Source organism: Oxyura jamaicensis, chromosome 2 (assembly GCF_011077185.1).
Source record: "Oxyura jamaicensis isolate SHBP4307 breed ruddy duck chromosome 2, BPBGC_Ojam_1.0, whole genome shotgun sequence".
Classification (NCBI taxonomy): Eukaryota; Metazoa; Chordata; class Aves; order Anseriformes; family Anatidae; genus Oxyura; species Oxyura jamaicensis.
Genome location: NC_048894.1, coordinates 53,618,438 through 53,630,479, shown reverse-complemented (window position 1 = coordinate 53,630,479; position 12,042 = coordinate 53,618,438). Strand labels below are relative to the sequence as shown.

Sequence of the window (12,042 nt, the reverse complement as noted above, 5' to 3'; positions counted from 1 at the left end):
CAACCCGATAAATTTGAAGCTGATGGTGTGTCTCAGATTGTCCTTCCTGATGTTATAATATAATAAAGTCATAATATTAATTTTATAATAGCTGTTCTCTGAACGTCATGTTAATTGTTTGGATGCAAATATATCCCTTTATCTGAAAATCAACAGGAAAGAGTTCAAATAATAGAATTTTTCATGTTCAGGATTTTGAGAAAGGTGTGGGATATCACTAAAAATTTACTGTATATTTTAGTCAAAAACTTTAGCAAGAAAACGGGACTAGAAAAGCTTGCTTCATGGGAATGATGGAGAACCTTTATAAAGAAAATTGTAACTGTCTCGGTAGGCATTTTACTCTTTCTTTATGGCTTGTATCATCCATATTTTCTAAGCAAACTTCAAAGGACTTTATAAATTCACTTAACTGTACTCAACTAAAACCTGTAAAAGAAGAGTTGCATTAAAGTTTTTTTAAAAAAAGTAATGAAACCTATATGGTCAGATGTAGTTTGAGTATTCAGCAGGTGACAAGAAAGAGTATTCACGTTGCCTAGTTAGACTTGCTTAGAATTGGTGCTCTGAATAATTCCATGAGGAGCAAGTCTGTTTGTTAGTTGCTGGAAGAGGAGAGAGTAACCTTTTTATTTATACAGCTAGATTAGACTCCTAAAACTAGGTGATGTAGAACTAGAATACAATTACGTAATCTGAAAAGGAAACTTCTCCCACCTTGATATTTAAATCTGAAGCTTCATATACAATTTCCAAGGTTCATGTCCTGCCTCAAGTGAAAGCTAATACTGTTCTTTTTCAGAATAGCTGCTATATCTATAGCCACTAAGTTAACAGATCTACAGCTTGGAGATTCAGTGGAAATCAGTAGGCTTATTACGAAAAAAGAAATGAAGCAGGCCAGGTAAGGACAGACCTGTAGAAACATGTATGAAATCCTTGTGTGTACTTGAAGAACAGGTGACTTGGAAAATGCATAATATTGTCAGCAGAATCACGGTTAAAAAAGACTTTTAAGTAATAGCCTGATTCTGTTGTAATACTGCTAATGGGATGTTTTGCATTTCTTTAGCTGTTATTGTTTTTGCTTTAATGTAGAATGAGTATTAATTCTCATTGTAGAATTGTAGAATTGTAGAATGAGTATTTAATGATCATTGGTTAGTTTCTTGTGACAATTACACATGGAACAATGTAATTGTGGTTTCAGAGATTTTTCTACTCTGCAAACTCAGTCATGGAATGGTTGAGGTTAGAAGGGACATTTTGGAGGTTAAGTGGTCCAAGCCCCCTGCTCAAGCAGGACTACCTATATAGCCACTTGCTCAGGACCACATCCAGTCAGCTTCTTAATAGTTTTCCTCCAAGGAGGGAAACTCCACACCTGCTCTTGGGAACCTGTGCCAGTGTTCAGTCACCCATGCATTGTTTTTTTTTGTTTGTTTGTTTGTTTTTTTTTTTTGGTTTGTTTGTTTGTTTTTTAAATTTTTTAGTGTTTCTTGATGTTCAGAAGGATCCTCCTGTGTTTCAGTTTGTGCATATTGCCTCTTATGTTGCTTCTGGGCACCTCTGAAAAGAGCCTTGGCGTGTCCTCTTTGCATTCTCCCTTTATGGATTTATATACATTAATAGAATCCCTGCTGAATGTCCTCTTCTCTAGCCCAAACAGTCCCATCTCTCTCAACCGTTCCTCATAGGAGAGATGTTCCAGTCCCTTCATCTTTGTAGCCCTTTACTGCCCTCTCTCTGGTATGTCTGTGTCGCTCTTGTACTGTGGAGCAGGGTGTGTGTGATTAGAACTTGACATGGGATTCGAGGTGTGGCTTCACCAGTGCTGAATAGAGGGGAAGGATCACCTGCATTGACCTGCTAGCAATACTTTGCCTAATGCAGCCCAGAATGCCATTAGCCTTCCTTGCTGCCAGGGTACATTGCTGACACATGTTCATGTTGGTGTGTACCAGGCCCACAAACACCTTGGAGTTCATAAAAGTTTTTTTTTCAGACTTCCCTTAACATTCTTTTCTGGATGACTAGTGGTAGGACATATTTTTCTCCTAGTCGTCGTCTTACTATTTATAATTTTTGCTATTACCCTTTTTAGGATAGTGGAAAAAAGTACATCTGTGTCATTTATGCTTGACACTTGTGCTGTCATATTTTTGCACTGCACATCTGTTTTTAAGTCACAAAACCACTTCTGTCTTAAGTTTGGTGATTTCTCTGTACTTCCTGATATTCCCCTGGAATTAAATAGCTTGTGCTTTTACTTTTATTATCGCTTTTTTAAGGTATCGTCAAGTTTCTCCAACTACATTTTGTCTGAAACTTGATTTCCTTAAGTCTTTGCATTTCAAGTCCTATTTTTATTTTTTTTTTCTGTTACAATATCTCTTCTCTGTATTGTGAACTTGATTATTTCAGAATCAGTCTGTTAGGTGTATTAAAGTCTAATCTGTTGCTAGCTGTATTATCTGATCTGATAAAGTAAATTATTCTGATATGTATTTACTTAGGCTGTGATAACTATAGTTTTGTTGCTATCATATTTAAAACTGTGAGGAGAAATAGTGATTCTAATCGTATTTTTTTTTAATAATTCAGGTTGCAATGTGATGAAGAATGTTTAGCTCTTCAGAGGAACAGGTGGGCAATGAACTTTTTTAATTTGGACTTTTTTTCAGAAAAAAGTTAATGCTATGTGGAAAAAAAATCCTTTCCTGTAAATTAGCATCAAATATACAGACTCTATCTTTTGTGAGTTGTTTATCTGTATTGGTATCCCATCTCTTCAATGACAAAATGTTCTTAGGGGCTAATTTTTATTTATTTATTTTAGTTAGTTATTTCTTCCCTCCCCTGCTTGAATTTAGGCGTCTTGCTGAGGCTCTTGAAATAGATGATAATTCTGACCCTTTCAACATCCGTTCTTCTGGACCAAAGTATAGTGACCTTTTAAAAGAAGATGCAAGGTATGTGTTCTAATGATGAGAAGTGTCATAGGTAAACAGTGTTGAGAGCAACTCAGGAAATGAAGATCGATTCTATTTACTTTTGTAAAAATGTCTGTTTCCTTTTCTCTTCAGAGGTGATCATGGTGATTATGGCAATAGGTGATCATTGAGGCAAAGGAATTGATGTGTTTTTTCTCAAGACCAGCAAAATTAGAAGTTTAAATAATAAGTGTCTGGTTGGTTTCTTTGTTCTGTAACAGGGCCAGATTTACAATGGGAAGATCAGTTTCCACCATTCCTCTCACAAGAAATCAGTACATGCACTCTTCTACTGGCTTCACAAACTTCTACCCCCTATGTCTGTGCTCTCTGTAATTTTTTCAGGACAAAAGCAAGAGTGATAACCAAGTAATGAAATAAGCTCTTACAGTCTGACACTATTTCTGTGTACTAGTCCCTTTACTTGTTTGCCTTGCTGTCAATTTTCAAAATAAAGACAATAGTAAAACATTTGCATGATGCATAGTTAAGACTATGCTAATGCTGGTTGCAAGGAGAGCTACTAGACTGCAACATCTGAAAATGAGGCAAGAGAAAGTCAAGCTAATATCAAAAGCATCTCACTAGTAAACGCTGTGCAACCTGGAATGACAAGGAGGGATCAGACAGATTTGTAAAAAGATGCTTAAATGATAAAGATCACTTAAGAAATTTCTACTTTCTGTGTATATGTGTAGGCCTGTTGAATATATTTTGCACTTGCTTCAGTATCCTAATGATTAATAAATTTCGTATTTTCAAACTTACTTTAATTTAAAATAACTTGAAATACTTCAATCAAGTGGTAGATACTCATCAGTGTCCTGGGAAATGGAGATACTCCATTTGGTTTGATAGGGCAGTATGAATTGCACCTGGATTTATTTGTACATATACAAACAAGCTCCAGCTCAGGACAACCCACAAACAGAACTCTTCAAATAGGATGTGAGCAAGATGATAAAACACCAAAACAAACTAAACAAAACAACACAAACTAAACTTGCACTAAAACTGCAAGACCAGAACCAGAGTCAAGAAGAAATGAGAAATAAACTCAGTCATTTTTTACTGTCTCCACTCAGTCAGTTCTCTGATCAGGATTCTACAGAGGAGACTACTGATTGTGCAGATTTTATTTTATTTTTTTTTACTGCTAACCAGATTTGAGACATGAATTCTTCAGGTAGACATTTTTCCCCATGGGGACGATGCTCTAACAAATGTTAACCTTACTTTTGGAATTAGTTTACCTGCTCATTTAAGAACAGAACACAAAGCTCACTCTGACAGATTCAATTTACTGTGATTAAGTAGGGCAAACCAATTAATTAAAAAAAATCCATGATATCAAGAATATTTTATTTCCTCACAAATAGCTTTATGCTTCTACTCTTGTTCTCATTAATTTGTTACACCAGATAAGTTGTAAAATCAGTCGGTGCACTTTTTCTGTCTTTGAAAACAATTCTACTCTGTATACCCAATACCTGATTTTCCATCTAATCACGTAATCTAATTAAGTGAGTTGCCTAAATTACAAAACTGAGAAACACTGAAATGGTAACTTTTCATTACAACACGTTACGCATGTTTACACATTACAGAAGATAAAATCATTGCATCTTTGTACATTCTATTGCCTCATTTACCTGGTATGCTGTTGTTGCAGGAAGGATTTAAAATTTGTCAGTGATGTTGAGAAGGAGATGAGAATGCTTGTGGAAGCTGTGAATAAGGTCAGTATTCAGGTATTCTTTGAGTTATTAAAAGAAACAGTTTTGTTTAGTTTGGGGGGGATCAGAATAATGTTTATGAAACTTTAGTACTAATAGTTATGGATTAACACTAGATCTGTTTTGACCCTATTAGAATGCATATTTTAATAATAGATAGAACAAAAGTTTTAAAACATAGCAGTAAATCACTTCTGTGACAGTCAAGCTTTTTTTTTTTTTTTGCATTTTTTTAAAGATTCAACCAGTGCCAGGTTTTAATGCATCAGTGGATTATCATTCATTTTTGTATCTCCACTGATAAAGTATTAATCTTCAAACACAGTGTTTAAAGGTTGAGACTCCAAGGGTGAAAGCCCTACGTTCTTTCAGTCCCTGTAGTGGAAGTTGCTTTCAAATCTGTGGAGTGGATGCCCTTTGACATTTCTGTGTAAGGTAGTCCTCTTCCTCCTATAAGGAGACTGGGATTCAGCCTTAATAGTTAGTAGACTCCAGTATATCTAGAGAGGTCAGTTCCACAGACAAAATCATAGGCCTGTGGCAGAAGCAGAATTCTGCCTTTGGGAATGTCTGGTTCGTGTACTACTGGCTTGCTGCTGCACAGTGCTTGACCTGTTGCATGCAGTTGAAAGTGTAAAACACTCTATCCTCAGCAGTCCTTAGCTCAAGAAACGTAACCTTCTGTAGAAAGCATCATTGTCCTTCCCTGTTCCTCTCCCTTAGGACTGCTTATGTTCCATTTCAATCACCTAGTTTTATTCCTTTCTTTTTGTGTGGTGTTTCTTAAGCAATTTTGGTGCTTGTCCACCTGTCTCATGTTCCTACCTTTTTTTCCCATATTAGAATGAAAATCCAAGAGGGATTATTTGTGTCTAATTCTGTTCAGGCCCCTCCAATCTCATTTAATACACACGTAAAATAATTATAATTATCTAAAAATAACTTGCCCACCATTTTGCCTGTAGTTATCCTATTTTATACATTTGTATACTGCCTTTATTTTACACACCTGCACACGGAAATACGTGTATGTACACATTTGTATATTTGATAACTGGATATACCAGTATATATTCCCATACCAACAGCCAGCAAATATATGTAATATGGTAAAGAAAGGTGACTATATGTCTTGAATAAGTAATATAGAATGGATTTGTGACATAAAATATGGTCGAACAAGAGAACAGGAGAGCTCAAGAAAATCTCCCATGTTTAGTTCTCACCAGTAACAAAGTATTTGTTAAATAAAAACAATTCTACAAAACAGACCATTGAGTGTCTATTAGAAAGAGTCTCCATTGCAGAAGAGTATGGAGAAAAAAAAAAAAAAAAAAAAAACTAGGCATGAAACTAGGCATGACAATCCTTCCTTTGTCTGACCTAAAGGGAGAATTGCTCAGTGCTCATTTAAGCTTCTGTCATGATGAAGATGAACCAGTTAGGCCCACCTGACAATTCAGTACCTCAAGGATGAGTTCTGCACCCACCTGCACCTCAGGCTATTGGGAATTGCTATTCTATAAGGTACTGGAGGTCCCAGAAGTCAAATTATATTTCAAAGGGGAAGAGATTTCTTTCTGAACACCAAAGATGTTACACAAGTCTTACCGTTTGGAGTCCATATGTTATGATGCATGTACAGGTAAAAAATTATTTTCATGAATTCTTCAGTAGGCAAACTGAACAGTTACCTGAGGAGTCCCGTCATAATCTTTGTTCTGTACCTTAAAATTCTCTATTTAGTTAGATATTAAGTTTCACAAGGCTGTCAAATTCCTCCTTGAAATGTTTAGATTCCTGATTACCAGTCATGTTCCCTCTTGCAACCACAGGTATTTGTATTGTGTTGGAGATGTCTCTATCCCTGGTAAGTGTTAACACTGCTCTTCATTCAGGCCTGTTGCCCAGCCTGACAAGTCAACTCCCACTTCTTATGTATCCAAAGACTGGATTAATATGTTTGACATGGCATTATGCAAGGAAACTGTGCTTACTTGTTCTTCTGCCAAGTTCCCTAAATCTGTCTTATGCTTGAGTCTCTGTTCAGTTGTTTGTTTACCATGACTCCTAAATCCTTTCTGTCTTGAGATGTGACTCGTGTTCTTTGTTTCTAGATGTAAAGCTTTACTTCCTTGTATTAAAAGTATTTTGCATGCTGGTCTATGAAGCATTCAGGTAGCTCTGCCTGTATCAGTACCATGTATTTTGTACTGATTACTGTAACTTATGCTTACACATTTTTGTTTTGACTTGTTTATATTTTTGCACTGTTCATTTGGATACTAATTTCATCTAAACCAGAAAAATGAGTAATAAAAAGGATTTTGACGCTTTTTGTCAATTTGTCAATTTGTCATTTTGTAAATATACACTTATATATTAATACAGTTAACCTTATCTGTCATTTATGACTTTGCTTGCTTCATGAATATCTGGTCCCCTAGGCTCATTAGTAGGTACTAATTTAGCACAGCAGAGTTGTCACTATTGACATGTGTAAGCAGACAGGACAGAAAACATTCATGTCATCCAGCTCTGTCAGCACACAGACAGAAATTCTGATTTTTGTTTTGAGCCCAGAATCGTCTTTTTAAAGATCATCCTTCTAAAGGTACAAAATCTGTAGAGTTTTCTTTATCCAAAATATATGCTGAAAGTGTAGTAGTAGGTGGAAGGTTTATTACTGTTTATTGCTAAGTAACTCTATCCAGACAGTTTGTGATTATTCTGAAGACTCGTGGAATAGATTGACCACCATTTCAGGTCTGGTTACTATTCATAATTTAGCTACTTAACAGCCTGAGAGGAGGCAGGTATTAACCATCCATCTACAGGGCAGGTACACTGTACCTTTAATCTTCCTCTGTTAGATATGGCCTCCTACAGATGAATTTAGGTGACTGCAGCAGAATGAGTATTCCCTTCCTCTCAGTGGAGGGGATGAGTTTCATCCTCATTCTGCCTTTCTCTGGAAGGACTGGTGACTAAATGTCTTGCCAAGTTGAACAGTAGAAGAAAAGATTATAACAAATACGATTACTGTTAAGTAGCATTCCTCTTTTACAGTAATACCGATTACAGTAAGAATACTGTAAAGGACCCAAGAAGAGGTTTCAAGAACCTGTGTTGATTTCTGCAGTTGTTTAAATAATTTCCAGGAGTATTCCTTTGCTCAGTCTAATCAGTTAAAGATTATATCAAAATAATAGTTTCCTAGATGTTAAAAAAGAAAGAGTACACGGTACTGCATCAAAGTTACTTCTGGCAGTACTGTGATCATGCAATAATAGACCTGAACCAATATTTGTGTGGTTTAAGATTTATCAAAATTGTCCTTTTATTAGATTGTAAAGTGGGGTTGTCTGCATCTTAATGATTTGAAGAAACTTTTAACATGATCTGTACAGCAAGTGCTTTTTAATGTAACAGTTGTGTAATCCAAAGGTGTACTAATCAGACATTTGTATTTGAATGTTTAACATAGCCTGTCAGAAGTTGTCTTAGAATCATTCAGGTTGGAAGGAGCCTGCAGAGGTAATCTAGTGCAGCTCTTTCTTGAAGCAAGAACCAACACTGAACTCAGCCCCTGAATGAATAAGCTTTATCCAATGAGATACTGAAAAAGTTTCATAAATCCACTCTGGCTCTTCCAAGGGACCTTCTACTTCATGTGCCTAAAAATGGCTGATGAGAGGACTTGCTCTTTTTTTTTTTTTTTTTTTTTTTCCCAGGCTTTGAAATGTAGCTTATTGTCTTGTAATTCTTGTGTTGTCTGTCTTGCTCTTCTTGAAAACACAACAGTTGCCTTTCTCCAGTCATTAGGCTTCTACCCCCGATGTCTGTAATTTCAAAAATGATAGAGAACAACACATTCTCCTAGTCTCTCAGTATTGTTAAATGCACGGCATAGTCCCAGAAACCTATACAGGCTGGGACTTCTCTTGCAATCCCTGACTCAAACTTTATCTAATACTGACAGTTTGTCATCTTCTTGAACCCCGTCGATAGACCCAAAGACCTCTGAGACCTTGTTGGTGTCAACCAAGGCAAAGGCTGAAGCAGAGTGTCTTGAAACCCTGAAGCAGACTGAGTATCTTACCCTCATCTGTATCTGCTGTTGCTAGGACACCCAATCCATTAGGAGGGAGGGATGCTTCTTTTCTGTTCTTTCTTTGACTGTTTATGTAACAATTGTTGTCAAATCAAGCATTATCAGTTTTTGTTTACTGAAACTAAAACTACTGTTTTGTGTCTATTTAATGACATCAATAGACTTTATTACATGGCAGGTTTTGCAGATAACTCACTTCTTTGGTAGAGGGAAGCGATAACCAAATCTGATGCCTTTGTAGCAACGTGCAGTTTATGTGCATTGTAAAAACCAGTCTGAAAAAGAAAAATTCAGATAAATTATACTGCAGCTTTGGGATGTAAACAGAATACATGTATTCCAGATTTGTTTCAAACTTAAATATACGCATAAATGTGTGTATATATGCTTTGAGGTGGGAACTAAATGGATGTTTTTTAGATGATTTCTTTGCTAATACTGATGTATTAGCATTTTGTGGTACTACTTTCTGTCACGGTGGCAAAATTTTAGAGGTAGAAGAGCTTTCTCTCTCCCACACACCTTCCCTTTCTACTCACCTTTCTTTGCTTGCTCACTTCCTCATTTTATATATATATATTTTCTTTTTTAATTCAGGGCAAGCATACAAAGAAGAGTCATTGTTACCCACCAATGAACAGGGATCATCGCAGAATCATCCATGAATTAGCTCAGGTGTATGGCATTGAAAGTGTGAGCTATGACAACGAACCAAAGCGTAACGTTGTTATCACTGCAGTGAAGTAAGTAATTCATTTTGTTTTGTAGTAACCGTGTATGGTTATGTCACTTAATTGAATGAGTTTATTTACAGGGTAATTTGCAGCATGCAGTAGCTTCCATTTAAAAGTTTTTAGAGCAGTTTTAAACTGATCATTTGATAAGGTTCTATTTCCCCCTAGTTGAATACGTCTTCAGAGAAGGAAACCCAATTAAAAATGAAAAAGCTAAGAAAACAAGTTTTTGCAAGTCTGTTTTCCATTTGGCTTAGCGGTAACTTTTTGTCGTTTTGTTATCAGCTAAATTTGACAAAAGTATCAAGGATGATAAATGTAATAAAATTTAATGGATATTAATGGCTGGATAGAGAAGTCACATCTAAATTTGCACCTTCTTTAAAGAAGGCTCGTATTGGAATTTACTTGTTCTCTACCCACCTGAACCTGCCACAGAAAGTCCTATCCTCTGTTTTCTGTTAATGGACAAAGATAGAAACGGATTACTGCAAATATAAAAGATGTCAAAGCAAAATTAGAGATGCTTGGAGAGGTCATGTAGAAGGAAGTTCATAGTATAAAAGGAAATGAAGGGAATCTAGCTGGGGGAAAAGCACTGAAGAGAGTGTGGCTTTCTTGATTCTTTTGTCACTGAGTGGCTTATTTAGTTTAGCATTGTCAAATTTTAATTCAGCACTGTCAAATTGTGGTTCTTCAACAACCCGTTTAATTGTTTTTTAACTGTAGATATTGGCTACAGTTAAAAATAAAAAATTGTTACCATCCCTGCTATTACAGTGCCATGGGCTGTACCTGAGCCTGTTAGCTTAGTTAGAATCTTGATTTCTTTCAATAAAGATGGGACACTACTTTAAGATAACTCTTGATGTTTCTGTGAACCAATTTAAGATACCTCCCTTTTTCCTACAAAAGAAGGGTGAGAAGAGAGACCAAGTTTGTAAAAGCTTCCTTAGAAAAAGGAAGGGGCTTGAGGATTATGAGAAATTAGTAAAGAAGGGGAGAAAGTGTCAGAGAAACGAGCAGGACAGATGATGTTTTAAAAACAGTCGTATACTGCAACTTTAGAATGGGAAGCCTTCTGTAGCCTTAGAAGTTGCACATTTACTCCTTCCCTTGTGTTGTTTAGGGAAGGTCATGCAATGCAGAACACAAATGCTGCACTTTCATTTATGCTCTTAAAGACACCGAGTGCTCTATAACAATGTTTTTCAGCTGCGTAGCAATGTTTCCTAATTGAATTCATCCAAAGATTCTTTTCATTGTCATTTTATTTCAAGTGGCAAAGACCACTTCTTCGAGACATAAAACTCTTTGAAGCCTCAGACAATTGATAGCTCAAGTTCTAGGATGATATTTTTTGAGTATTTCATAGAATAATATAATGGTTTGGGTCAGAAGGGACTATAAAGATCACTTAATTTCAATCCCCCTGCAATGGGCAGGGGCACCTTCCACTAGACCAGGTTGCTCAAAGTCCCATCCAACCTGGCCTTAAACACTTCCAAGGATGGGGCATCAAGAGGTTCTCTGCACAACCTGTTCCAGTGCCTCACTACCCTCTGAGTAGAGAATTTCTTCCTAATATCTAATCTAAATCTTCACTGTTTTAGTTTAAAGCCATTGCTCCTTGTCCTATCACTATACTCCCTGACAAATAGTCTGTCTCCAGCTCTCTTGTAGACCCCCCTTTAAGTACTGGAAGGCTGCTGTAAGGTCTCCCTGGAGCCTTCTCTTCTGTAGGCTTAAAAAAAAAACCAACTCCCTCAGCCTGTCTGTAGTAGAGGTGTTTCAGCCCAGTTGATCATCTTTGCTGCCCTCCTCTGGACTTGCTCTGATAGGTCCATGTCTTTCTTGTGTTGGAGGCCAAAGAGCTGAATGCAGTAAGCCCTAAAGCTGAGTTCAGTTTCACAACAGCTTCTTCAAATCCAGCGTCTAGTTAACACAAAGCCCAAATGGTTTGATTCAGTTTGTTTCATCCTGTTTTCAGTATTCCCTGCAGATTTCTTTTAGGGGTGTTTCCAAGTATACATAATGAGAAATGATGCTAGGCAAAAAGCACCATTTTTTCCTGTTCTTCCCCATTATGTCACTGAAATGGTAACATCACCATACAAGTTGGATCAGAGGAGTGAGAAAGTATCCTTGGTGCTAAGGAGAGTTCCTCTAGCTAGGAGCAAGCACCATAACTCTACTTTGCCATCAGCCCCGTCATCATTCCACCACATCAGTAAGAGTAGATCATGTTAGCTGCATTAGAATCATTGATGTACAGCATTGCCGATGTCTAAGCATATAAAGAACATTACCAGTGTTGAATGTCAAGGTTGATCTTAAGTGCCCTTCTCCATGCTTCCCTGCTGGTTGCCTTTGTATTCACCGTCTTTTTGAGCAGTTGCGATACCAGATTCCTTCTGACCAAGGATTCCTTCTGTGGGGCAGTACCTATTTAAAAGTTTATGTCC

The 12,042-nt window shown here is 36.8% G+C and overlaps 1 protein-coding gene across 1 annotated transcript in view; it reads left to right on the top strand.

Annotated features, from left to right (window-relative positions):
* NFX1 (nuclear transcription factor, X-box binding 1) overlaps positions 1–12,042 on the top strand; it is a 53,272-nt gene that overhangs the window by 36,598 nt on the left and 4,632 nt on the right. Inside the window, exons 19-23 of the mRNA XM_035316141.1 lie at positions 803–904; positions 2,605–2,646; positions 2,874–2,972; positions 4,666–4,732; positions 9,441–9,586. Of these exons, the coding sequence (XP_035172032.1) occupies positions 803–904; positions 2,605–2,646; positions 2,874–2,972; positions 4,666–4,732; positions 9,441–9,586 (456 nt within the window). The remainder of the gene's footprint in view (positions 1–802; positions 905–2,604; positions 2,647–2,873; positions 2,973–4,665; positions 4,733–9,440; positions 9,587–12,042) is intronic.